The sequence below is a fragment of the Parathielavia appendiculata genome (assembly GCF_033297405.1).
Source record: "Parathielavia appendiculata strain CBS 731.68 unplaced genomic scaffold N657scaffold_1, whole genome shotgun sequence".
Classification (NCBI taxonomy): Eukaryota; Fungi; Ascomycota; class Sordariomycetes; order Sordariales; family Chaetomiaceae; genus Parathielavia; species Parathielavia appendiculata.
In genome coordinates this window covers 2,384,785-2,409,391 of record NW_026944220.1, presented here as the reverse complement: position 1 = coordinate 2,409,391, position 24,607 = coordinate 2,384,785, and the positions used below count along the sequence as shown (strand labels likewise).

The following is a 24,607-nucleotide window of genomic DNA, read 5'->3' as shown; positions in this document are numbered from 1 at the left end:
GCTTTTTCCTGGACAGTTGCAACAACCCGAGTCACCGACTGGATCCAACTCGAGCCAACTGTCAAAATCCATCCCGCAATTGGAATTTTTAGGCTCAATTCCCTCCGAGGATGGACGCGGGAAATAGTTCGCCCCTCTGTGTAATAGCCCCCCTTGTCGCTGTCGGATTATTCATCAGCTACGATGAGTTGCCACGGCTTCGATGATGTGCAGGCAACACTCTCTCCCCTGAGATAGGTATTTATATGATTTGACGGTGCTCAGCCTTCGGCCCTCCGAACAGAAGTATTAAAAAGCCGAGTGTTGTTTCTTTGAGCATAAGATACCCCTCTCCCTCAAAGTCCCTTCCAAGTTCCAGCCTACCACCGCGGGGACCGGAGTTATCGTACACTCTATACACAACCAACATGACTGTCAACAAGCTGACGGCCAGCACGCCCGCTCGGGGGGTTCCCTTCTACACTCCCGAGCAAACCCTCCCGGCCGGCACCGCCCTCGACACCGGCGCCGAGGTGCCCACGCTCTTCACCCCTATCAAGCTCCGGGACCTGGTCCTGCAGAACCGCTTCGTGGTATCCCCTATGTGCACCTACTCTGCCGATGATGGACACTTGACCGACTGGCATCTGGTCCACTTGGGCGCCTTTGCCCTCCGTGGCGCCGCCCTGACCATCGTCGAGGCCACCGCCGTCACTCCAAATGGTCGCATCTCGCCCGAGGACAGCGGCCTTTGGCAGGACAGCCAAATCGCCCCGCTGAAGCGCATCGTCGACTTTGTCCACTCCCAGGGCCAAAAGATCGGCATTCAACTCGCCCACGCCGGCCGCAAGGCCAGCACCCTCGGCCCCTGGCACGTCACTCCGGGCCGGCACGAGGTCGCCGGTCCAGACGTCGGCGGCTGGCCCGACAACCTCTGGGCCCCGAGCGCCATCGCCTGGGACGAGGGGTACCCGACGCCCAAGGAGATGACGGTCGCCCAGATCGAGGAGCTGGTCCAGAGCTTCGTCGACGCCGCCAAGCGCGCCATCCAAGCCGGCGTCGACACCATCGAGATCCACGGCGCTCATGGCTACCTGATCACCGAGTTCCTCTCGCCCATCACCAACCAACGCACCGACGCCTACGGCGGCAGCTTTGAGAACCGCACCCGCCTGCTGCTGGACATTGTCCGCGCGGTGCGCGGCGTGATCCCGCAGGGCATGCCCCTGCTCGTGCGCATCTCGGCGTCCGAGTGGATGGAGCACAGTGGCCAGCCCAGCTGGGACCTGGAGCAGAGCAAGCGGCTCGCGCTGCTGCTGGCGGACCTCGGCGTCGACCTGCTCGACGTCAGCTCCGGCGGCAACAACCCAAAACAGCACATCGAGGTGCACCCGTACTATCAGGCCGACATGGCGGGCGAGATCCGCGAGCTGCTGCGCAAGGAGGGCAAGGGCGAGGCCTTGAAGATTGGCGCGGTGGGCATGATCAGCACAGCCGAGATGGCGAGGAGTGTGGTGCAGGAGGGCGGGAAACTCGCGGGGGAGCAAGACAGGAAGATTGAGGTGGAGAGCGGAGACGGGACGAGGGCCAGGGCGGATTTGGTGCTGATTGCGAGGCAGTTCTTAAGGGAGCCTGAGTTTGTGCTCAAGACGGCTGCCCTGCTAGGTGTGCAAGTCGCTGGGCCGGTGCAGTATCACCGCGCGCCGATCAAGAAGGGGCGGTTGTGAGCTTTCTTTATTGATGTTGCACATGGAGCGATGAGGGTTTAGACGTGGTGCGAACGGATGGTGTTTGGTGTTTTTAAAACGGAATGGGGCTTTACTAGAGATGATTGATGATCAGACAACCTAGACAATGCTACATCTTGTCTTCTGTCATGAAGATGTGAACATATCCCAACAACTGTCCATCCATTGGTATCCAATAGATACCGTTCAGAAGGCTGGTGCCACCATCCTTCATATGCCCATGCCTTCACCATGGACCTGATCAGCTACCGCCATCACTGCTCTTCTCTGTCTTACCCTGCCGAATCATCTCACTCTCTACCACAGACCGCACCAATTGCAGCACCAATTCCCTCCCCAGGGCCACGCTGTGCGTGGACGCGTCCGAAGGTACATGCAAAAACAGCACCCTCCTCTTCTCGCCAGCCTTGTACAGGTGCGACAGACTGGAAAAATAAATGAAATCACACAAATAATGCCCCGCGTCTTCCGAGATTCTCAAGTCCAAGTGTCTCTGCCATCGCCCGTCAGCAGATTCGCTTCTCCATTTTCAGTTTATCATCCCGGCTCGTAACGAACAGGAATGAAGCTGAACAGAAGAAAAAGAAAGAAAGCTCACCGGCGCATACCCCCTCCACCTCTCTAACACGTCCTCGACATCAAAATCGCTCTCCAACTCCCCCGGCAACAAGCCTTTCGTCTCCTCCTTCCCATCTTCCTTCTTCTTCTCCCCCTCCCACCCCCCCTCCCCATCCCTATCCCGACCAACGGCCGTCCCATCCTGCGGCACTTGCCCGTCCACATCCGGCATGCGATACCCGTCCCTGTGGCCGCGCCGCTCGATCGAGTAGAACAACCTCGGCCCAGCCATACCAATGTGGATGACGGCGTCGATTCTGGGCCGGCCCGGGTGTACCGTCCCTTTGAGGTCCCATAGCTGGGGAACGAGGTCGCGTACCGTGCTGTAGTTTACCCGGATCGGCGACGGGTGGGTTAGGATGCGGACCGGTGGGATTGGTGGTGGGGCGACATCGCCGGGGGACCTGGATGAAGAAGAGAGTGAGGAAAAGGAGATGGAGGAGGGGAAAAGAGGATTGGGGTAAACATGTTGGGAAAACGGGGTTGCTTTGGCGCGCAGTGGGGGCAGCCAGTCGGGCAGGGAGCGGGCAATTTCCCAGGAGGGGTTGACGGGGTACTCCTTTTTGAAGGGCTGCGTCATGTGTGTTAGTTACGGTAGGTAGTTGTGAGGGTTGTGATTGGGATTGATGAAGGATTTTGCGTGGGCATGAGAAGTTGGGGTGAGGTGAAAGCAATGTAGGGCTTGTTTGGCACATGGGGGCAACTCACTGCGAAGCCAGTGATCAGGACCGTGATGGCCTCATCCGAGCTGTCTCTATTGGCGGAGCCCATGGTGGATGGATGACGGAGTTGGTGTTGAACTGATGCTGACAGGACCGATGTTTCGGCGCTGTATGTGATGTCGTTGTTCTGAACCACGCAATCGTTTGAGCCGAGTTGAGGTGGAACGGATTGGGGAATCGGTAAGAGTGGATAAGGTTTCTCTAATACTTGCCTACTAGATACGAGAGGAGGCTTGTAGATGGTCCGCTAGGGCGATTCTTTTTGAATGCCGAACCAGATAGGAATGGATAAGGTAAGTTGGCTGGACAGACCTGAGGTTGCAGTGGTGTTGAGGTGCCCATGCGGGGCGCAAGGCTAAGCAAGTCGTCACCAACTACATACTAATGTCACGGTCACGCACTGTCTTATGATTGGCCGGACCTCCCATGCACTGCCTTTTCTCATCGACTTTCCAAATTGTTGGGTTTGCGCTGCAAACGTCTTAACGTGTGCCAGCTTGTGACTGGATTTGGTCGCGCAGATTTCGCTTAGTCGTCCACGAACCAGTATAAAATACCGCCAATGATAAATTGCAGAGCAAGCATACCTTTACACACTATGGAGTAGTCGAGGCATGTAATTAACTGGTATCATCGCCGGTAGTGCACCGGCCGGATCGATGGAGGGGAGAGACCGGTGCATTGGCCGCCAAGGCCGTCTTTGTAGACCTGTGTCCGGAACCCTGCTCCGGCATATGGCCACCTGCGAACCGTTGTTACTGGTATGCTGCCAAAATGCCCTTCCGAGCCGGCGTGTATAAGTTATCTAGATCCATCTTTCGACACTTCGGAGTGCCTTCCTTTGCCGTTTACTATCGCAATCGGTACGCAATACTTAGCCTGTTAGCAATATTGCGACGGTAAGAAGTCCCGTCATACCAACATGGAGCGAACCGACATCCTTTTCTTATACATCAGGGCATTCCAAAATGAGTGTCGCATGAGTCGTGGTTAGCTATTGTTGCGTGCAGCAAATGACTCTCAAGTTTCATTTGCGAAGGTACCTACCTAGCTGGCCGTCTCCTTCACATGATCTTTCTAGGTTCCGTTGCATTCAAGTTCAAAATGCAGTGTCTATGGCAGCATCAGGCTGCCAGCAAGTGGAGCCAGACCTAGGTGTGTCACCCCCGCTTTCCTATTGGTTTGTCGCATGACGGGACAATTTCACCCGAGCGATAACTTTGCCATAGCCAAGCATCATTCTGCCGCAGAGATGAACATTGGTTATTTTGATTACTTCGTAAATTTTTCTCCAAAGACTTGGGCCAGGATCTCGTGGGTCATTTTCTTCCTTCTGGGGACTGGTTGGTGGGTCGACGTCTCTATCCTCGGGCGCTGGAATGCGCTAATGCGCTATCGCCAATGCAGTTCCAATGCGACACCCCACAATCTTTCCCTAGACATGGATAAACTCGACCTCAGGCCCCACTGATGTGCAGAGGGGGTGGGCCATGCCATCCGACATTCCTCCGTTCGATCGTTCCCCGGTTCCTGGATCGATCTCCTTCCCGTCCTGTAAGTATTGAAGAACCGTCTACCCGGTAGCATTCTGGTGTACACTGAAGCCGGGTACCTGCATGCAGTGGATATGTAATAACTTCGCAATTTCTAATGCGGGCCGTCCAAGCCTCTTGGCCAAGACAAACCGGCGATGCATATATTCGCCACAGAAACTAGCCCCTTGTGGTCCGATTCCTGCAAACTACGGCATTCACCGGTCACCCTAATATTCAAGCCCAGCGCACGGATGAGGTGGGTCAAACCTGACCGCCGGGGAGAATAATGGAAGTTAGGACTATTGGTTCCAAGCCTTCATGGACAGCCGACCGCTGGGGAAGATGCCTGCTCTGCCAAAGGGCATCCATGCTCAATCCACCCACCCGGGTCTTGTTCCGCCCGAGGTGAAGGACGATTCAACGAGTCAGCGCGGACTGGGCTCACCGACAAGACCCGTTCCCCCTGTCTTGTCGACGTTAGTGTCTGGGGCATAGCGATAGAAGATGCTTTCCAACAGGAGAGAAGGACGAGCTGGATCCAGGCCGGAAAAACCACCGCAGCTCGAAAACTTTGATTGAAGGCTGTTTATATATGGAGCACAAAGGCAAATGTCGTCGACCCCCTCCGCCATGGCCATGACTTCTGACCTGTTGGGCTGCTTCTGTTCTCCCGCCTCTCCCGCCTCTTCTCCGTGCGTGTATTTTCGCACGAGACGGTAACGACACTCACCAAATTGCACCGCTTTCGGGCTCGGCATGGCGTCTCTATCCGCAAACGCTACGCCCGACGACCTAGGGCCGAAAGTCGAGATAGTCTCTTGGCTGCTGATTGGGCTGTCTGCTGTTTTCCTCGGTCTCCGAGTTTTCTGCAAGTTCAGAACACATCGAGCTCTTTGGTGGGATGATCACGTCCTAATCGTCTCCTGGGTATGCGCTTCCTGAGAGTGCTCTTCGCACACAAGCAGCTGGCTGACTTGTAAACAAAGGTCTTCCAGCTCATCGCTGTCTGTTTCACCACCGCCAGCGTCAGGTTGGGCCTCGGCAGGCATATCTATGCCGTCGACCCGGCCAATTTGGCCCCCCTCGGCCTGAACAGCAATGTTTCGAGCACATTCGCCGTCTTGGCAGCTGTCTTGAGCAAGACATCGTTCGCCCTCACTCTCCTCCGCATCACCGAAGGCTATACTAAGATAGCGATTTGGGTCATCATCGCCATCATGAATAGCGCCATGTGGTTGACAGCGCTTTTCGTTTGGATCAAGTGCAACCCGCCCCGCAAGACCTGGGATCGCACGATACCCGGGACGTGCTGGGACAGTTCTAGCACGTCAAAATATGATATCTTCTCGGCTGGTCGGTCCGCTCCAAGAGGGTACCTCATCCCTATTACAGATTACTGACAGATAAATCACGTCTAGCTATCTCGGGAGTTGGCGACATCGCCCTGTCTCTCTTGCCCTGGAAGGTTCTCTTTAACCTGCAGATCAAGAGGAAGGAGAAGATCGGTGTCGGATTTGCCATGAGCATGGGAGTCTTGTGAGATGATCTGCTCCGTCTTCTTCTCGACCGACATAGCATCTAACCGTGACTCAAAAGCGCCGGAGGAACCGCCTTCGTCAAGTGCGCAAAGCTCCCAGAACTCGAATATGGCGATCCTACCTGTAAGTCAGGCCCTTACGCCCCAGGTTCGGCCACTAGCAGGCTGACGGTCACGCAAAAGATTACGCCGCGGACGTGGCTATCTGGGCCACCGCCGAGACCGCGACAACAATCATGGCCGCCAGCCTCCCGGTGCTCCGCGTGCTCCTCCAGTATGTCAAGTCGTCGGCCAGGAAATACTCGTCCGAGCGGTACGGGCCCAGCGGCGATGCTTCCCATGTCAAGGGGACAAGAGCGACAAGAGGCGCGACAACGACCGTGACGGTTACCCGGAACGGGCCCAGATCGCATGCCATCAAGGACGACGACAGCGACAAGAGCATTTTGGATCGGCCGGTTGGGGGTGGCAATCAGATCGTGCAGACCAACGAGTACATTGTCGAGTTTCATGAGCAGGACAGGGCGAAGATTAACGAAGACTCAGATAGCATGGGTGGCTATGAGATGACCAACAGGGCTCCATCTCGACTGCAGGACACGGCTTGAAGGCTGGAGACGGAAAGGAGCTAGATAGATTCATTTCTTTAACATACTTTTGAGAGTTCTGTTGTTGCCAATGCGCTTGCAGCAGCCAACCCATGGGTGTCAAGGTACCGCTGGGAAGACTCGGCCAGATGCCTTCGCTTCATCGTCCAAGCAACGATGACAGACGCCGTCCCCTTGGGTCTCGCAACACACATGGAAGGGCCTGACTACTTCGACCCTGATCCGGCTCCATGATCGTGCTCAGTCCCACGGGAGCTCGGCCTCTCTACACTCTCGGCCAGTTGAGGGAAGAGAGCTCTCCGCAGAGGGTGATATGAACTGCTTGCTGGTGCACTGAAGATTTGCTCTCTTACGAGTGTCTTTCAATCCCCCATCCCCAGGATATCCAGACCGAAGAATACCTCGCCGAAAGCCGCCAGCGGATGCATGCCCTGTTTGCGGTACGTAAGGATTAACAGTCGTCTGGGCCAAAGGCTATAGGTTACCGTATCATCTACCTCTATCGGAAATGGAGACAGCCTTGTCACATTGTGCTAAACGGTCCACAGAGCGAGGCCTAACGTGCACGGGCACATAAATACTGTACATGGGGCGTTATATCCCTCCTCGGCCGCACGCACCACCCCTTATCCGACCATCCACTCGCCCGCAGCAGACGCACGGCTGGGGCGCAGCATTTAATCTATACCGTACCATCCAACTCCGAAGCCTTGTATGACATCACCCCTCATAATCCGTGAACCCCGCCTCAGGGCCGTCCCGATCAATCATGTACCCAAACCTCTCTTTGTTCAACAACAAAAACCGCGGCACATCCACATTATCCTCGACCCGATCGTACACCTCACCCTTCCGATCCCACAAGTCCTTCCCGTTCCTCACCCTGTCGGCAATCCTCCCCGGGTCTCGGTACTTCACGGCATTCAACTTCATGTGCGAAAACGACCCCATCTTGTTCAACAGCTCCCCCATCGTCTCAAAGCAGTTTGAGCAGTGCCAGCTCGCATTCCTTACCGCGCCCGTCTCCCAATTCCAAAACGGCCACACCCCGCCATCACCAATCCTCAGATCGTTCGGACGCAGCGTCTTTCCCATGCCCTGGTAGTACGTGGCCTGCGGGTGCGGCCACTCCGGCCCACGGTGCAGCCACTCCGGCCCACGGTGCAGCCACTGGAACGAATAATAGTAAAAGCGCGAGTAGAGGGTCGTTCGGCGCGGAGGAGGCGCAGCGTCGACGGGCGCGGGATCTCGTCGACGTCCGACACGACGAGCACGTCCCCTAGTTGAGGCGCCTGGGCGCCGCGCAGACGCGGGAAGACCTGTGTCAGCATGGCGTTGCGGTGCAGGTCTTCAATGTCCCAGGTGGTGCGCGGGCTGAAGTCGGGCGGGAATTCGATCTCGTGGTAGATTATCTTGGAGGCGTAGGGGTGGAACTTGGCGAGGTTCTTCTTGAGGGTCAGGGGCTTGTCGAGGTAGGTGAAGGCCTTGCGGCTCTCGACCAGGACGAAGTAGTCGACCTCGGCAAAGGTGGTGTTGAGGCGAAATTCGAGGTGGTCGAGCTCGGTGTTGATCATCATTAGGTCGTAGACCTTGCGCGGCTTGGAGGGATCCTTGGGGCGGGAGGGTTTCCAGCCGTGTGGGCGGCAGATGTCGTCGGTGGGGTCATGGCGGGAGCGAGACCAGGACGTGCTGGCCGCCGGGAAGGGGTCGCTGTCGCGGGCCACGCTGAGGATCAGCCAGACGATGCCAACCACGGCGACTACCCGTATCCAGCGCCATAGCTGCCTCGTTCTGCGTAACATGGTGTTTGGGTCGTCATGTCCGTTGGCGACACGGTTCTTGCTCACGTTTTCTATCGACTCATCCCCGAAATCGAAGATGATGAAGATTCAAGGTGGAAGCGCATTGGATGTCAACGTTTTCCTGAAGGAGAAATAGCTGACAGGCCGCAGTAGGGCCCTGAGAGCAAGGGTTGCATTGAAAATGCCAAGCATCAGCTGCAGCGTGCCAGGGGCCGTCGCACACATGTGGAGTGGCGGCAGGCAACAGCATTCCTCTTGGCAAAGGGGTCTCGCACAGCTACCCAACCGGGAACATCAAACACACAACGTTATATGTCTGATAATTGGAGAAGCACATTCAATGTTGTGCTCTAAGGAAGTCAGTGAAGTCTTCAAGACCGGTCTACTTCTGGATGACCTTTCTCCACCCTATATCATTCTCGGTGCTGGGTGCCTTTCCTCCATTCCAGTGCTCATCAAACCCTAACCCGCATGTAGGTGGCTTACGGAGTGAGCCCGTCAGAACCCCACCATCTTTTGCTCCAGCTCGGATGCTTGAGTTTACTCATCACCGTCAAGTTTGTACACTCGATCCTGGGAGTGTTCCATTCAGAGATTCCATCAGGAGCTGAGACGAAATTAGAATCAAAGACAAATTGATTTGACATCCTCAATCTCACTTGAACTCGCTTGTTCATAATCCGAACAGCACCCCTCATCTTCCAGCCAGTTTCTCATCTCACCCACGACTCGAGAGCCGAGGTAACAATAACACTCGCAATGTTCACTGGCATCGTCGAAGAGATAGGCAGTATGTACCCTACAGCACTTTATCCCACTATATGAACTAACCCACTTATTACCCCTCCAGCCGTCGCCGAGCTCAACCCCTCCGATTCAACCGGCGGCACCTCCCTGACCATCACCCTCCCGCCCTCCTCCTCCTTACTCTCCGATGCCCATCTCGGCGACTCCATCGCCATCAACGGCGTCTGCCTGACCGTGACCTCCTTCACCCCCTCTCCAACCCCGTCCTTCACGGTGGGCATCGCGCCCGAGACTCTCCGCCTGACCAACCTGGGCTCCCTCACGACCCAGTCCCGCGTCAACCTGGAGCGCGCCGTGCGCGCCGACACGCGCATGGGCGGCCACTTTGTGCAGGGCCACGTCGACACGACGGCCACCATCCTGTCCAAGACGCCTGACGGCAACGCCGTCACGTTCCGGTTCGCGCCTATGAGCAGAGATGTGCTGCGGTACGTGGTGTACAAGGGCTTCATCGCGCTCGACGGGGCGAGCCTGACGGTAACCAAGGTGGATGACGCCGAGGGGTGGTGGGAGGTCATGTTGATTGCGTACACGCAGGAGCGGATCGTGACGGCGGCAAAGGAGGTCGGCGACACGGTCAATGTCGAGGTGGATATGACGGCCAAGTATGTCGAGAAGAGCCTGCAAGGGTACTTGGCTGGGTTGGGGGAGGAGGGGAAAGGCGGACTGTTGGAAAAGTTTGTGGAGAGGGTTGTTAAGGGAGACTCGGCTTGATGAGCTCGTTAAGGAAAAGTGGTATGATGAGTTGCACTGCGTTAAAGGGTATCTAGGTTTTGACATTGGGGAGTGAGGTGCGCTTAACTGTAGAGCGTCCATCATGGATCTCCCCACACCTCGGCCAGAGTATGGCTAACCGCCTTGGATATCTTCTTGCGCCCGACGAGGTGTCCCAGCTTGCTCGAGACGAGATCCATCTTGCGCCTCTTGCCCTCCTCGTCCGAGCCGCACTGCTCAAACGCCTTGACAAACTCGTTTGGTGTTTTCCACACCTTCTGGATCTCGATTGCCTTCTCGCCCGTGACCCCCTTGGAGCACATCAGCATCTTCAAAAACAGGTCCCGCAGCGCCATGTTGTTAGACTTGGACGCAAGCGAGGCAAACGCTGGGTAGCTGATGTGGTGGCTGGCCAGCGGCTGCGTCTCGCGAAGATGTTTTAGCAACGGCAGATAGTTCTTGGTCGTCAGCACTCCCGTGGGTATGACGTAGAGTGTCTTCCCCTCGTATACTGTCTTGAGCAGCTTCGTCATGGACGCCAGGTAGCGGATGGTGTCGTCCATCTTTTGCGTCCTCTTCAAAAAGTAGCCGTTAACTACCTGCATCGACGCCATGGCAGACTGCACCGCCTCCTCGTACTTTTGATAGTGGGTCGCGTCCATGCTGATCTCTTCCACCAAGTAGATGACGTTCTTTACCCCTGAACGCCGGAGTCGGAACTTCTGTTCGTGGAAGCGGCCGTCTCGGATGGAACCAATCAAGTCGTCCAGCCTCTTCCGTTCCACAATCCAATCGAGTACCACCTCGTCGCCCTCTGCGCCCATGCGGGCCAGCCAGCCAGGCTGCTTGCACCGTGCAACCCACAACGCGTCGCCCAGCTCCAGAGCGCGCACAGTGGGCTTTATGTCTCGCTTTGCGAGCTCCTCCTGCATGTAGTCTCGGTCCGTCTTGGCGCGGATCTCCCGGTTGTCCAAGACCAACTCGACAGTAAATGAGCCAGGGGTCAGCCTGATTGGCGTAAACGATGGGAGGGCAACATCGTTGGGTACGAAGGCTCCGTCTGCTACTACGTCTTTGAACTCTGTGGTCGTCTGTGGTGGAGTGGTAACCTCATCTTCGTCGTCAAGAACAACGGTAGGGGCCATTGCTGCTCTAGAGCTCGTTGCGGGCAACGCAGCTGGCATACTTGGTCCGGCACTTGTCATGCTTGGGTTGGTCGCGCCAGCGCTGGCTCTAGGAAATGCCGCCTCCTGGATCCTTTTGGCCACCTCCCAGCCCTCATCAGTCAGGCAATACCTTTTTAAAGGCCGGCCGCGCTCATACACCAGCTCCTTCTGCAGGAGCGTCTTCATCGAGTTCCATGCTGTGTAGAACTTGGTGGGATCAGCCGGGGCTGAGAAGGACGAGTCGCAGTGCGGCTGAGCCGCCTCTATCAAGTCAGCCTTGGACAGCCCCGTGTTGCCTTCCCCTGCGTTCGACAGGGCTACGACCAGTGCATATGCGCCAGACCGGTAGGCGGGCACATATGCCTTGGGCTTCTTTGCCTTCTTGGCCGGCCGTGCAGGCTCATCGTCCGCGTCATCCTGGGCAGAAATTAATTGTCGGTCTCGCTTTTTCTTCGTGAGCGGGTGTGGCGGCATGGGCAGGCCATTCTGTTCGCAATGCTCTCTGAGCTTCTCGGTGAGCCGCTCGCACAGTTTCGGCCCGAAGCCCTTCAGCTGCTGGAGCGACGAGGGATGCTCAAAGGTGATCGGGCAGGCCTTGAGCGAGTCGTAGGCATGCTTGTACGTGGTGACGCCTTTGAAGTTGCGTTCTCGAGCTGTCTCCCACCACTCCTTGACCCATTCAAGAAGCAACGGGTTGGCACACGTGTTTTGAGACATTGGGAGGGCACAGCCTCGAGTGGGCGGGATAAGGGGCAAGGGGTGAAAGCAAAGTGAAGAAAAGTCAATAAACGGGGAGCTGAGTCTCAGCAATCGACCAAAGGTCGGGATGAAAGCGAAAAAAGCAAAATCAACCAGTGAGACCAAGAAATGAGGTGTCGCTTGCGACTCAGTCCACCGTTTGTCGATGCATTGTCTTGTCGTTCCCTGGGTGTTGTGGCTTTGTCGACCGCAGGGACATGACTCGGAAAGGAACAAGGCAGTCGCGGTTCCCAGACCGACGACGCGTTCCCGGGCCCCAATAACCAGGGCTCGGCAAGCCATGCGGGTCGGCAAAGTACGAGGCACGTTCCCCGAATCGGCTAGATCGCGATAGCTCCACATGCCAAGGACCCCCAATCCGAGCTACAACCCCACTTCTACCTCCAATGCAACTAACAGCGCGGGGCACATGGCATCTCAGCTTCTCCCTCCACCGCTTGCCCTGCCACAAAAGCACCACCATTCCTCTCTTGTCCATAGCCTCCTTTCTCCCTCGTTCCCCGCCTCGCAAGCACCTTGAGGGCCACAATCGAGTCACCGACTAGCAACGATTGCATCATTGCAGCTCCGGCTTAAAAAACCCGTGTCTTTCCCACTCTGCCTCACAATACCCCGCACCACGCCCGATTCATCTCGCGATACAGCACCATCACCCGCGATGGAGAACCACGACAAGGCAATTCTGGCCGCCTCGGCTAGACACCCGATCGTGCCTCTGGAGAAGGGTCGGTTCTACACGTATGGTACTGCTGGTTTCCGCATGAAGGCGGATTTGCTCGACGGTATCACATTTCGGGTTGGCCTTCTTGCTTCGCTTCGGAGCCGCAAGCTTAACAGCCAAGCTATTGGTGTTATGATCACCGCCAGCCACAACCCGGCCGCCGATAATGGCGTCAAGATCGTCGACCCCATGGGAGACATGCTCGAGCAGGACTGGGAACGCTATGCCACGGCCCTGGTCAACGCGCCAACCGACGAGCAGCTCGTCGACGTCTACAACAGGCTGGCCGCCGACCTCAAGATCGATCTCAAGATCCCTGCCAAGGTTATCTATGGCCGGGACACCAGGCCCTCGGGCCACACCCTGGTCACGGCTCTCGTCGATGGTCTCGAGGCCACGAAAGCAGAGCCCGTCGACCACAAGATCCTCACCACGCCTCAGCTTCACTACCTCGTGCGGGCCACCAATAGCGAGGGCACGCCCTTGTCATACGGCAAGGTCAGCGAGGCCGGCTACTACGAGAAACTTGCCGAGGCTTTCGTGCGTGCCATGCGGAACAGGCGGATCGACGGGACACTAGTGGTCGACTGCGCCAATGGAGTTGGCGGTCCAAAGCTGTCCGAGTTCCTTAAGTACATCCATCAAGACAAGGTCAAATTCGATGTCAAGGTCGTCAACGACGATGTCCTTCGTCCCGAAGTTCTCAACCTCGACGTATGTGCTCTTCCCCTTTCACTTCAGCTCAACTCTGCTAAACTACGTTTCAGTGCGGTGCCGATTTTGTCAAGACAAAGCAGAGGGCCCCGCCCTCACCCAAGCCTCAGCCCGGCGTCAGGAGCTGCTCGCTCGACGGTGACGCTGACAGATTGATCTACTACTGGGTAGACCCGGAGAGCGGCTTCGTTATGCTGGACGGCGACCGCATCTCGTCGCTCGCTGCCTCTTTCATCGGAGACCTGGTCGAGGGCGCCGGCCTCAAGAACGAGCTGCGCATCGGTGTCGTGCAGACGGCTTACGCCAACGGCGCCAGCACCAATTACATCACCCAGCACCTGAAGTTACCTGTCATCTGCACCCCGACTGGCGTGAAGCACCTCCACCATGTGGCTCAGGGATTCGACATTGGCGTGTACTTCGAAGCCAACGGCCACGGCACGGTCCTCTTCTCTCCGGATGCTCTCAGCGCCTTCCGGAACACTGAACCCCAGTCGCCCGCGCAAAAGGACGCCCTCGACACGCTGGCTGCCTTGGGAGACCTGATCAACCAGACCGTCGGTGACGCCATCTCGGATATGCTCCTGGTCGAGGTGATCCTCGCCCACAGGAACTGGACACTGCGCGACTGGGCAATGACGTACGCCGACCTGCCCAACCGCCTTGTGCGCGTCGAGGTCGCCAACAAAGACCTCTTCCAGACGACTGACGCCGAGCGGCGGCTCTCGCACCCCGAAGGCGCGCAGAACGAGATCGACCAGGCTGTCAAAAAATATAAGGACGCACGCGCGTTCGCCCGCGCCAGCGGCACCGAGAACGCCTGCCGCGTCTATGCCGAGGCGGCTACGCGCTCCGAGGCCAACGAGCTCGCTGAGCGCGTCGCTCGCATCATTGAGCGCTACGGCACCCTGTAGGCCCGGGTCCGAGCTGTTTCATCTTCGTCTCTGGAGCCCCCGATCCCCCGGTCCTTTAGGCCGCCGTCTCCCATCTGCATACACACCGCCACCACCACCACCCGCCCTCACCCGCACAACCGCACCCACAGCCGCATAACCCGCAACCGCAGCGTTTCCTTGTTCGCACACCCCCCCAACTGCCCGCGCCGCCAGGAGACTCTGCTGTTTGACATGGAAGAGGATATTGAGCTGAAGAGCAAGTACGGTGTCGAAAAGTACGACGTTTGCAGCAGCGGCGAGGTGACGCCCGTCCTTGGGTCGACGCCATCATTTTCGTTCCTTGAGAAGGCGTGGCATTCCAGGTCGAAGTACGGGGCGCTGAAGCCGAAGGAGGGTGAAGAAGAGAAAGAGGGGAAGAAAGAGGAAAAGGTTGAGGAGAAGGAGAAGGAAGAGACAAAGGAAAAGGAGTTTAACGGCGGCGTCGACGTCAATGGCAGCGGCAACACCAACGGCACGGCTGGTAGGGTTGACGGACGGGGCACCATCTGACCTTGACTTTGGCAAAAACAAAGGGAAAAAAAGAGAGTTGACAAAAAAAGATACCGGTGTCTTGACTTGCGTCTTTCACCTTTTGCTCTGGTTTGCCTGGTCTGTCTGCCTGCTTCTGCGTCTCGTTGTTTGCCCTTCATTGCTTCCTTGCCTCTATTTCCCTACTTCGTTCAGGTTGGGTTTAGGTTCTGGAATTGTGACGTTGGCGCGGACACCGATACAGAGAGGAGGGAAAGAGAGGTTTGATGACTATAACGATGATTCGACTACGACGACGACGACGATGACGATGATAACTTTGGCTGCTGGCTAGTTGGTTTGCTAGATGGGATCCGTTGAAGGGCAATGGGAAAAAGGAAAGGAAGAGAAAGAACACGGGGAGTTCATAGAACCGGGGCAGTAGGGTAGTTTACGAGTCCGTCGATAGGAATGGAGTGTCTCCAGACATCTGCATGCCTCTGTATCCTCGGTATGGACTATGTCGTAAGCAAGTACGTGACTGGCACAGCCCTCACCCGTCACGTCACGGTGCGCCTCTTGAGATGCAAGAATTGAAATCCGTCTACTATTTCCCCTTCCCCCTTTTTACGGGTATCCCTATCCGTCCAGATTCGTACCACAATCATGGTTGTCACGCACTTTGTCTCTTTTCTTTCTCACTCCCACTCTCAGCTTCTCAAGTGCGCAGCGATAGTGAGCCAAGGAAAACGCCAGTTGACCCTTTCTCTCTAATTTGCGAGGATTGAATCGCCAGCCGTCCGTGCGCTACCGGTACGTTGCGCCGTTGCACCGCGGCATATGAATCGCAAAACTCGCGCCTTCCCGTTTCCTCTAACCCACCATCATCAGAAGGCCTAGCCTATTTTTTCCCTCTCACCGGTTCGCTCTCTCTTCACTTGGTATATACCGGCCTCCACCATACGATGGCGATTTGACCGACCAAAACTAACACATCTTGTAAAGACACGTCCCCTCGGCCTGGCGGTTGGGGTCCTGCGTGTCGAGGCGGTACTGGATCTTGATGTCCAGGTCCCGCCTGTTCTTCTCGTTGGGCCGGTTGTGCAGCGAGCACTCGACCTTCTCGCCCTGCTGCACCGTGAGCACGTCCTTGAGGTAGAAGACGGTCTGCTTCCAGTGCGTGTACTTGGTGTGCGGCCCCGTCGAAAAGCGGATTGGCTTGTGGCAGGCCGTGAACTCGATGTCGAACCAGGCCACAAGCGCGTGGATGAAGTCGTCGCGCCGCGCCGTCAGGTCGAAGGGGCAGCTGAAGGCCAGGTCCGAGGGCTGGACTTTGTAGAGGTCGAGCGTGAGGACTGGCGTCGGGTCGGTCACGACGGCTTTCATCTCGACCGTGTCGACGAGGGGTTCCGAGAGGGCGGTTTCTTTCAGCGGGGTGTAGTCGAAGCCATAGACGTTGTCCCAGACTGGTGGGGTGTCAGTAAGCACCTGGGCAATTTGGACGGGAAGGGGTAAGGATAGCGAAGGGAGAACATACAGCCAATCTTCTCCTCCTTGTAATCGCCGTCCTCGATGCCGGCCACGAAGATGGTGGCCTTGTCCGGGAAGATAAGGCCGTCCTTATTCAGGTACCGGTCGCGGGCGTAGAGTACCGTGTCCAGCATGCTCTCGTAGAGGAGGAAATAACCCATCCACTCGGAGATGATGATGTCGACCTTGGGGTAGGGCATCTCGATCTCTTCCATCTTGCCCTGGATAAGGGTGATCTTGTCCTCCAAACCGTTGACCTTGACGATCTCGCGGGCCTTGAAGATGATGGTTGACATGTCGACGCCAATGACATGCTTCGCACCGGCCTTGGCGGCGAACCTGAGTATTCTCTGTCAATCTCTTGCCTTCCGGCCCGCGCTGAGCAGGGGGAGACACACATGGAGAGAATGCCTGTGCCGCATCCCACGTCCAGCACAACCTTGTCCTTGAAGATGTGCTTGTTTTGCATGATGGCGTTCATGTACGACCTCGTCCGAACTTCATCTTTCTGAAAACGGGCGCGAGCGTGTCAGCCAGAGCCTTACAGGGGATGTGAGGTGCAGTAGTAGTGGCGGGGACAGCGAGAGTACACACCAACATTTCCTCATGGATGCCTTATCGCGGGGTCGCAAAGGTTAGCCCAAGGGGGAACATTTGGCATATCATCCAGCGGCTTCTCTTACCATGGTGGTTATAGCTGTGCACGACAATTAGCATGGATATGCAACGGTTAACGAACCAAGACCGCGACAGACTTGCCTGTTGAAGTAGTGCTGCTCCGCGTGGTCTAGCGACTTGAGCTGCTTCTCGGCAACCTCGATGTCCATATCCTCGCCAGCCATTGTAATCGGCAAGAAAGTGGAAGGAAGGAAGAAGACCGCGTGCGAGGAACGTGAGAACTTGTGTCGAGTACGAACTTGCTGAGGAGAGCCAGAAAAACAGTTGGACTGGGCAAGGAGGTCTCGGGGGGTATAGCAAAGCCCAGATGCTCGACGGCTTCGCCTTGCGCAGAGAATTTGGGTCAAAATTCCAAGACGGCCCGCTCTCGGATGTGGGGTGCTGCCCCTCAAAGTCTCGGCCTTGGTACCGTATGTAAGTGGAAGGGTTAGGGTAAATTATGGGAGCCTGATGGACACCCATGGCAACCAGCAGATCGATCGAAGATGCAGGAAAGCCTATACCATGTGTTAGTCCTCCAACAAAATGGCAACCTTGGCAAAATACTGAGAGAATTTAGGAGCGATGAGAGGAGTTTGGATGGTGGGGCGAAATGGGTTGTCCTGGATAAGGGCTTGAGGTTCGTTGAATGGTGGCCTTCACCTCTTATCAATCGCTCGGGCCGTTACAAGTTCCCTTGTTTGGTATTGAGTGCCGTTCTTGGACTTTAAAAATGTTAACTTGAAGCCTGTCTCGTGCCACTAACTTCAACATCTGGTTCGGCCGATTCAGAAGTACGTAGTCGTCTGCTTCCGTGCAACGGTCTAGCAGCAGCGGTTACCTATTTGTTTTGTCTAAAGAACCCCTGTACATGACCGAAAAGCGCATATATCGCTCGGGTTTATGTAGTCCTCCCAGAACCCGAACTCCAGACGCTGCACCCCAAAGACCAATCAATGCTGGCATAACGTGAAGGGCAACGCAAACTTCCCTGTCTCCTACTTTCTCAGGCCATGCCCCCCATCTGCAACAGGCGGTTTCCTGCTTTGAGGTTGGCATACTCGTATGCCTTTGATTCGGGTGGGAACGTGCCATTCGCAGCCCACAAGTCGACCAGGGCCTGCATGGGTTCGAGCTCCTGCGGCGTGATCAGGTTGAGCGCCGTGGCGGTCAGCACAAAGTGGCTGAAGCAGCTATTGAGTTGCTTTTCGAGGTTAAGGTGGTAGAAGGGCTCGACGTAATGCGACCAGTAGAGGTGGGCGTAGACCCGGAACATCTGCAGGAAAATGGTCTTGCAGATGCTAGCAAAGTCCTTGGGGAACCCGCTGCGCTTGCCGACCCACTCATCGGGACTGTTGAGGAGCGCGGTATTGGCGACGTTTGGGTTGTGTGAAAAGGAGACACTGGCCGGGTCGGTCGGGAAGATGTTGGTGTCGTCTATCTTTCCCGAAATCCAGCGCTGCATCAAGGTGATATATTCGATGGCTGGCAGTTCAACACGCTCGTAACCGTCACCCTTTTTGTTCAGCCATGTATACGAGTGGTTCCTGTGAGAATTGGGTTGAGCATCTTTAAATAGTAGCGGGCGAAAGGCGGCTTACGGTCCAGCAGACATGCGAGGGCATGTGGTGGCGTTGCAGATGTTGCTGCCGTTGACTTCCTTTGCATAGACAACGTGGACGAAGTTCCAGAGGTTGCGGTAGTGCTCAACCACTATCAGGGTCAGCGCCGCAGCACGCGAAGAAGACGGAGCGAAGAGATGATACCTTGGTGTGCCATCCACTCGCCCAGGTCTACAGCTTTCGGCCTGCTGCTGAGCGTCATAAAGTTTCCTCTTACGATATGCTTCGCATAAGCAGGATTTAGCCAGAGGGGCAGCGGTTGCGGCAGGCGGTATGAACTGAGGACCTCGTCGCCAGTGGACGTCGTGCTGATGGTCTGAGAGAGGGCTGGTGAAGTAGGCAATGGGGGTAGCTTGGACGATAAGTTGCTTGACGACTTGCTCCGGTGGGGTAGCCCGCCAGGCGAATTCAGGCGGCCATCCTCGGACGTGGGTGAAACTGGACTCTTGTTCGCCTGCTTGCTCGAAGCTCCCCTCAACCGGGCATTGCTGGGCGCTGTTAGTAACTCCTCATTGTTATGAACCCATCCACGGTTTAGATGCAACAGGTAGTTCGGGCGACAGCAAAACTGAACCTTCTTCATGTCTATGGCACTTGACAAAATGATGGGGAAAACTCACATCCCGGAGAAGAGGTTGGACATCGTGATCTGAATACCGGCAAATAGTGGCCGCTGTGATTATTGTTGCTTCACCGGTCGTCCGCGGCGGTGCACAGGCCGGTGAAATCAAAATCAGAAATAGCAGTGAGTAGGATTGACCTAATGTCAGGACGGCCGTGCGTTATTGTCGGTGATTATTGCGGCATTGGCGACGGTTCATGAATTGGTTTGCTTCAATGCATTCATTGTCATGACCCAGCGATGTAAGTAAAAGGGGCAGCAGTGAAACACTGCAGAATGGGCCAATCAGGGCCAGACAGGGGAGAGCTTCAATGGCTTGGCAACGGCTACACGTGATTCCGTGTTCAGTTGGCATTCATGAACCTGTGAAGTTCCGAGAATCGCAGCCTTGAACGACTTTCGCCATCACTGCCAAGAAGTCTGATTGAGGCGGGGTCGCTTTCTTGCTTGCATTTGAGCATCGCGATCAGGCAGCAGCGGTCGTTACTCCACGAAGCAGGAGTGAAATGCATTTATACCATGGAAGCTCGATTTCTCAGGAGTGTGCATGGGGGATGGCCTGACACCGGATTTCAGATCCCAATACCGGCAAACCATCCCCAGCTCAATTCCCCCACACCAGAACAAACAAATGGAGTCTCCGTCGCTTGATGAGAAAATCGTATTTTTTGATCAACTTGATGCGCTCGAAAATGTAAGCGATGCCGACGACGAGGTTAATCAGAAGGAACAAGACCATCGGAACAAGTGTCGGGCGTTTTTCAACTCGAGGAAGAAACCAGAGCCAATCCGAGATGGAGCTCCTTCTCAGCCTGGGCGGACAGCATCATTGCCGACCGCGGTTGCGCAAACACATGCACGGGTCATCGAAGCAACACCCGCTACGCGGAAGCTGAGAAGCAAAATGCCTGCAGAACCAGACCGTACCACTTCATTCGTGGAGGAGACGCCCGTTCCAGATACTGTTCGTCCTCTGCCTGCAACTCTCTGGAGGAGCACAACACTTCCACTGCCTGCTACTGCTACTTCAGCAGCCGAGCAGTCTCCCTTAGCAAGCACCGCCTCGAGGAAGCGCAAGCGGCAGCCTTCGACCAAATCAGTGCCCGAATCCGCCCAGGTATTCCGGGGGCTTTCATTCTACTACATTCCGAACAATGACATCGCTCCTGCAAGGAAGCTGCGCATTGCCAAGGCCCAAGAGTACGGCGCTCGATGGGTTCGGGACTTGGTAGATGCCAGTCATGTCATCGTCGACAAGCACCTGGAACACAAAGACATCGAGAACATCCTCGGTGCTGAGCCCGCAGCGTCCCTAGTCATTGTCAACGAGGAGTACCCTATTGACTGCATCAAGTTTCGTACACTGCTCAACCCCGACCAGCAGCGCTATAGGGTCGCAGGTCGCCTTTTCGTCACGGAGAAGGCCACCGCTCAAGAAATACCACCTGTGTCATCACAGATTTCCGAGCGCTCATTGCAGGTTAAGCCGGTCCCAACATTCAAGAGACGAGACTCCGAGGAGACCCCACCGGGAAGCGAACAGTCATCTTTGCGAAGCGAATCCCGCGTTGTAGAGGAACCTTCCAAGAACCAGAACTCGAATGTCGCCCAAAGTCCATTCCCGCATGGTGGGCAGGTTCAAGAAGGCAGCCCTCCGCAGCAGGTATTCAATCTCCCTCACAAAGACCGTTCGCCGCCTCGCCGAAGGTCGAGTACTACAGACGAGCTGTCGGAGTATATCGAACTCCTGCAGCAGTACAAAGGCCTTCCCCTGGACCAAGAGGATGACGATCTCCAGCCCGGGAAGGGTGCTCAAGAGGCAATCTCAGACTCTGATTTGAAAGAAGGGTCCGCGGATGAACCAGCCGGGAAGAGGACGGCCAGAACCCGCCGCGGTGCGCGAAAAGAGACCTGCTTCGAGGACCGCTTCGCTTGCAACCGCGGAGGGACCAAAGACAAGTCTGCCGAGGCCCAAAACCCGAATTCGAGGACCATTAAAGTCCTCCAAAGCATGTGCGATTATTACGAGCGAATCAACGACAACTGGCGTACAATCGCCTACCGCAAAGCCATCACCACCCTCCGCCGCCAGACGGTCAAAATCACGACCGAGGAGGAAGCCTACCGACTCCCCAACATTGGTCGCCGCCTTGCTGCAAAAATCGAAGAAATCGCCTGCACCAACAAGCTTCGCCGCCTCGAATACGCCAACGACGAGCCACTTGACCAAGTCCTTGAGGTCTTTCTCAAGATCTACGACGTTGGCACCAGCCGGGCAAACAAGTGGATCTCTCAGGGGTTCCGCACCCTCGACGACCTCCTCAAAAAAGCGGACCTGACCCCCAACCAGCGCATCGGCATCGAGCATTACGAGGACCTGAACACGCGCATCCCCCGTGAGGAAGTCACGGCTCTCTTTGCATACGTCCAGCGCGAGGCGGCGCAGGTCGATTCTGCTGTTGAGCTGCTTGTTGGCGGGAGCTACCGCCGCGGGTCGGAGAGCTCAGGAGATATCGACATCATTGTGACCAAGAAGGGCACAAACTCCTCGGCCGAGCTGGTGCCGTTCCTGGAGGAACTGGTGGCCATCCTTACGCGCAAGGGCTTTCTCGTGGCTACTCTTGCCGCGCTGCATGCGCATCGCCCGGGGAAAGACGGGCCGGGCAGTAAATTGCTTGGGTGTTGCGTGCTTCCTCGGGAATCGACAGACGACGAATCGGGAGGTGCACCGAGAAGACAGATTTGGCGGCGCATCGACTTCCTACTGGTTCCAGAGTCTGAGTACGGGGCAGCGCTGATTTACTTTACGGGCAACGACATCTTCAACCGGAGCATGCGGTTGCTGGCGTCCAAAAAAGGAATGAGATTAAACCAAAACGGATTGTACAAGGAGATTATGAGGGGCAGAAACAGGGTCAAAGTCACTGAGGGCGAGCTTTTAGAAGGGCGGGACGAGAAGAGGATCTTTGAGCTGCTTGGGGTCAAGTGGCGCGAGCCGTGGGAGCGGTGGTGTTGAGGATTTGGAGACTAATGAATTTATGTGAGATACCCCAGATTTGGCGCATGGTAAGAAAACAAGAGCAACAGCTTCTTGCCACGTTGTCTGAGGGTCGGGGTGAGATTAGAAGCGCCGTGCCGAATCTCGAACTTCTGTGAGTCACCTGGCTCAGCGATTTGGGTGTGACTGACTGCTTTTGTCATCCTCAGATAGGTAATTTAGTATTAGGTCGAGTCCAAGCAAAAAGTACGCCTCCCTGGATATCTTCCAACAGTCCCATCGATAATAGCAGTCGAATACAAAGTGCCTCCCTCCGTATCAGCCCATCTCGACAAGCAGTCCAGTCGTTTATGCTCCTCCGTAACCCAACGCTAACAAGCAAGCATCAGGCCGCTCATACTAACAAAGACCAGGCCGTGTTCAATCCCCATTCGTCAGTATCCTCCCGAGCCATATCCAGGTATTGTGCAATTAAGGAAAAGCAAGAAAGAAAGACGGGGAACATTGAAGAAGAAACAAGATAAAGGTGAATCATGACGGCAACCTCTCCACTTCCCTAATTGCTTGTTGATCCCATGCCGTACGTTCGAAAATCGACGGCAGGCATCCTTGTCTTCTCCCTCCCGATCGCCGGGTACTGCGAGTGCTGCTCCGAGTACATGCTTGCAGTTTCGGCCGCAGCCAAATCGTTGCCCACCTCTCTGGTCAGCTCGACGTAATCATAGGCGAACTCGCCAATCTCGGCGTCGTCGATGCCGACGATCTCGCTCTCCTCCTTAACCCGCAGCTGCAGGCCAGGGATCAAGTTCATGACGAACAAGATCAAGCAGGTCAGCACGAACGAGTAGCACCCGCCCGTGAAGGAGTCGGCCAGCTGGATCGGCAACTGAACCCAATTGTGGTTCAGCCACCCGCCCTTGATCTGCGTGACGCCGTCCAGGGCGGCGATGTAGTCGGCCGCGAAGAAGGCGGTGCAGATGTTACCGACCAGCCCGCCGATGCCGTGCACGGCGAAAATGTCGAGGGCGTCGTCGATGCGGAGGAGGAACTTGAGCTTCGTGCCGTAGTTGGCAAAGGCCGCGCCGAGGAACGCGGTGGGGAGAGCTGCCCATGCCGGAACGAAACCTACACCAGCAGACGTTAGTCGCCCGGTCATGGTCAGGGAAAAGGACACGAAACAGAAAAAAACGGACCTGACCCAGGGGTAATAGCCACCAACCCAGCCACCACCCCGGAACAGAACCCAACCGTCGACCACTTCCCTTCCAGTCTCCAATCCAACAAACACCACGTGACGCCGCCAACCCCGGCGGCCAGGTTCGTCACGACGGCCGCCATGACGGCCCTCAAATTGCCCGCCCCGGCCGAGCCAGCATTGAACCCAAACCACCCAACCCAGAGAAACACCGTCCCAACCACCACATAGCCGACATTATGCGGCTTATAATTCAGCTCCTGCGTCCCATGGCCCCTCCTCTTTCCGAGCATCATGGAATACGCCAACCCCGCGGCACCACTGGCAATATGCACCGGCGTGCCGCCGGCAAAATCCAACCCGCCCATTCGATTCGACCACCCCCTCGGATTCCACGTCCAGCACGCAATGGGGTCGTACACCAAGGTCGCCCACACAAACATGAAGACCACACACGGCAGCATCCTCCCCCTTTCAGCCACGGCGCCCGTCGCCAGGGCGACGGTGACGCACGAGAACATGCCCTGGTAGACGGCGAAGAGCAGGTCGGGAACGCGGGGGGAGGCCGGGGCCGGGGCGGCGAGCGTGTTGGCGAAGAGGCCGCGCGAGAAGTCGCCCAGGAAGCGGGACGATTGGGGGGAGAAGGTGAGCGAGTAGCCGAAGAGGAACCATTGCAGCGAGGTTATGGCGAGGGAGAGGAGCGGGAGGGTAAGCAGGGACAGGGCGGATTTGCGGCGGGCGAGGCCTGAGTAGAAAAATCTATTGCGCGCGCCTGTCAGTGGTGACGTGGGGGGAAGAATAGGAGGAAAGGGGGTTGACTTACCCTATGCCCGGCACCATCAACAAAACAAGGGCGGTGGCGAAGATGATGAAGGTTATGTCGCCGGCCTGTGGGATGGGGGTGTTAATCGTGAGTTTGTCTGGGGTGTCCCAAGGGGTTATGGGACGGACCTGGTACCAGATGTTTAGGTTGGCGGCTAAGGACTCGCCTCCTGCGGCGCCGGTGCCATTATACGGCACCAGAGGTACGTAGGGAAGGCCACTCTGGTCGGTGCTGGCCATTGCAAATGAAGGAATATGTTGGACCAGGCAATTGAAGGTATCGGGCTCTCCTGGCTCAGATTATTGCTCTCAACCCGAGGGTGGTGGG

At 56.4% G+C, this 24,607-nt stretch overlaps 13 protein-coding genes across 13 annotated transcripts; 5 read left to right on the top strand and 8 right to left on the bottom strand.

Moving 5' to 3' along the window:
- The first annotated feature begins 45 nt into the window (after nt 1-45).
- On the top strand, nt 46-1,855 carry N657DRAFT_639383 (NADH:flavin oxidoreductase/NADH oxidase-like protein). The gene has a single exon (XM_062791768.1). It carries the CDS (start codon nt 408-410, stop codon nt 1,704-1,706), a length of 1,299 nt encoding a protein of 432 aa, XP_062652646.1. The 5' UTR covers nt 46-407; the 3' UTR covers nt 1,707-1,855.
- Nucleotides 1,856-1,998: 143 nt separating this feature from the next.
- Nucleotides 1,999-3,098, bottom strand: N657DRAFT_538318 (peptidase C15, pyroglutamyl peptidase I-like protein; the record flags this gene model as incomplete). Its single annotated transcript, XM_062787802.1, has 4 exons — nt 1,999-2,220; nt 2,326-2,430; nt 2,476-2,916; nt 3,054-3,098. Coding segments are annotated over 4 exons (813 nt in total), but the record flags the coding sequence as incomplete, so codon positions are not given.
- A 2,260-nt stretch (nt 3,099-5,358) lies between these two features.
- On the top strand, nt 5,359-6,747 carry N657DRAFT_560674 (uncharacterized protein; the record flags this gene model as incomplete). The annotated part of the gene is made up of 5 exons (XM_062787993.1): nt 5,359-5,529; nt 5,589-5,955; nt 6,021-6,138; nt 6,199-6,263; nt 6,323-6,747. The coding sequence occupies 5 exons, from the start codon at nt 5,359-5,361 to the stop codon at nt 6,745-6,747; spliced, it is 1,146 nt and encodes a 381-aa protein (XP_062652644.1).
- Nucleotides 6,748-7,467: 720 nt separating this feature from the next.
- N657DRAFT_660413 (glycosyltransferase family 17 protein) lies at nt 7,468-8,685 on the bottom strand (the record flags this gene model as incomplete). Its single annotated transcript, XM_062795044.1, has 2 exons — nt 8,004-8,685; nt 7,468-7,896 (listed from the first exon to the last, which is right to left on the bottom strand). The coding sequence occupies exons 1-2, from the start codon at nt 8,547-8,549 to the stop codon at nt 7,468-7,470; spliced, it is 975 nt and encodes a 324-aa protein (XP_062652643.1). The 5' UTR covers nt 8,550-8,685.
- Nucleotides 8,686-9,308: 623 nt separating this feature from the next.
- Nucleotides 9,309-10,070, top strand: N657DRAFT_652432 (riboflavin synthase-like protein; the record flags this gene model as incomplete). The annotated part of the gene is made up of 2 exons (XM_062794296.1): nt 9,309-9,339; nt 9,400-10,070. The coding sequence occupies 2 exons, from the start codon at nt 9,309-9,311 to the stop codon at nt 10,068-10,070; spliced, it is 702 nt and encodes a 233-aa protein (XP_062652642.1).
- A 101-nt stretch (nt 10,071-10,171) lies between these two features.
- N657DRAFT_564248 (uncharacterized protein) lies at nt 10,172-11,953 on the bottom strand (the record flags this gene model as incomplete). The annotated part of the gene is made up of 1 exon (XM_062788265.1): nt 10,172-11,953. The coding sequence occupies one exon, from the start codon at nt 11,951-11,953 to the stop codon at nt 10,172-10,174; it is 1,782 nt and encodes a 593-aa protein (XP_062652641.1).
- A 700-nt stretch (nt 11,954-12,653) lies between these two features.
- Nucleotides 12,654-14,344, top strand: N657DRAFT_561279 (N-acetylglucosamine-phosphate mutase-like protein; the record flags this gene model as incomplete). Its single annotated transcript, XM_062788051.1, has 2 exons — nt 12,654-13,430; nt 13,484-14,344. 2 exons carry the CDS (start codon nt 12,654-12,656, stop codon nt 14,342-14,344), a joined length of 1,638 nt encoding a protein of 545 aa, XP_062652640.1.
- N657DRAFT_44076 (uncharacterized protein) lies at nt 14,227-15,171 on the bottom strand. The gene has a single exon (XM_062787384.1). The coding sequence runs from the start codon at nt 15,013-15,015 to the stop codon at nt 14,452-14,454; it is 564 nt and encodes a 187-aa protein (XP_062652639.1). The 5' UTR covers nt 15,016-15,171; the 3' UTR covers nt 14,227-14,451.
- Nucleotides 15,172-15,502: 331 nt separating this feature from the next.
- N657DRAFT_639377 (S-adenosyl-L-methionine-dependent methyltransferase) lies at nt 15,503-17,168 on the bottom strand. Its single transcript, XM_062791767.1, has 6 exons — nt 17,123-17,168; nt 17,047-17,060; nt 16,958-16,977; nt 16,762-16,871; nt 16,371-16,702; nt 15,503-16,299 (listed from the first exon to the last, which is right to left on the bottom strand). Exons 4-6 carry the CDS (start codon nt 16,842-16,844, stop codon nt 15,821-15,823), a joined length of 894 nt encoding a protein of 297 aa, XP_062652638.1. The 5' UTR covers nt 16,845-16,871; nt 16,958-16,977; nt 17,047-17,060; nt 17,123-17,168; the 3' UTR covers nt 15,503-15,820.
- On the bottom strand, nt 16,713-17,215 carry N657DRAFT_639376 (uncharacterized protein). The gene is made up of 3 exons (XM_062791766.1): nt 17,123-17,215; nt 16,958-17,060; nt 16,713-16,871 (listed from the first exon to the last, which is right to left on the bottom strand). Exons 1-2 carry the CDS (start codon nt 17,203-17,205, stop codon nt 16,979-16,981), a joined length of 165 nt encoding a protein of 54 aa, XP_062652637.1. The 5' UTR covers nt 17,206-17,215; the 3' UTR covers nt 16,713-16,871; nt 16,958-16,978.
- Nucleotides 17,216-17,711: 496 nt separating this feature from the next.
- Nucleotides 17,712-19,511, bottom strand: N657DRAFT_639375 (Mob1/phocein). Its single transcript, XM_062791765.1, has 4 exons — nt 19,263-19,511; nt 18,787-19,130; nt 18,622-18,733; nt 17,712-18,567 (listed from the first exon to the last, which is right to left on the bottom strand). The coding sequence occupies exons 1-4, from the start codon at nt 19,283-19,285 to the stop codon at nt 18,027-18,029; spliced, it is 1,020 nt and encodes a 339-aa protein (XP_062652636.1). The 5' UTR covers nt 19,286-19,511; the 3' UTR covers nt 17,712-18,026.
- Nucleotides 19,512-19,540: 29 nt separating this feature from the next.
- Nucleotides 19,541-22,675, top strand: N657DRAFT_660406 (uncharacterized protein; the record flags this gene model as incomplete). Its single annotated transcript, XM_062795043.1, has 4 exons — nt 19,541-19,596; nt 19,841-20,013; nt 20,185-20,892; nt 20,950-22,675. The coding sequence occupies 4 exons, from the start codon at nt 19,541-19,543 to the stop codon at nt 22,278-22,280; spliced, it is 2,268 nt and encodes a 755-aa protein (XP_062652635.1). The 3' UTR covers nt 22,281-22,675.
- Nucleotides 22,676-22,818: 143 nt separating this feature from the next.
- Nucleotides 22,819-24,519, bottom strand: N657DRAFT_562186 (ammonium transporter; the record flags this gene model as incomplete). Its single annotated transcript, XM_062788117.1, has 4 exons — nt 22,819-23,387; nt 23,456-24,216; nt 24,281-24,345; nt 24,409-24,519. The coding sequence occupies 4 exons, from the start codon at nt 24,517-24,519 to the stop codon at nt 22,819-22,821; spliced, it is 1,506 nt and encodes a 501-aa protein (XP_062652634.1).
- Nucleotides 24,520-24,607: the final 88 nt, after the last annotated feature.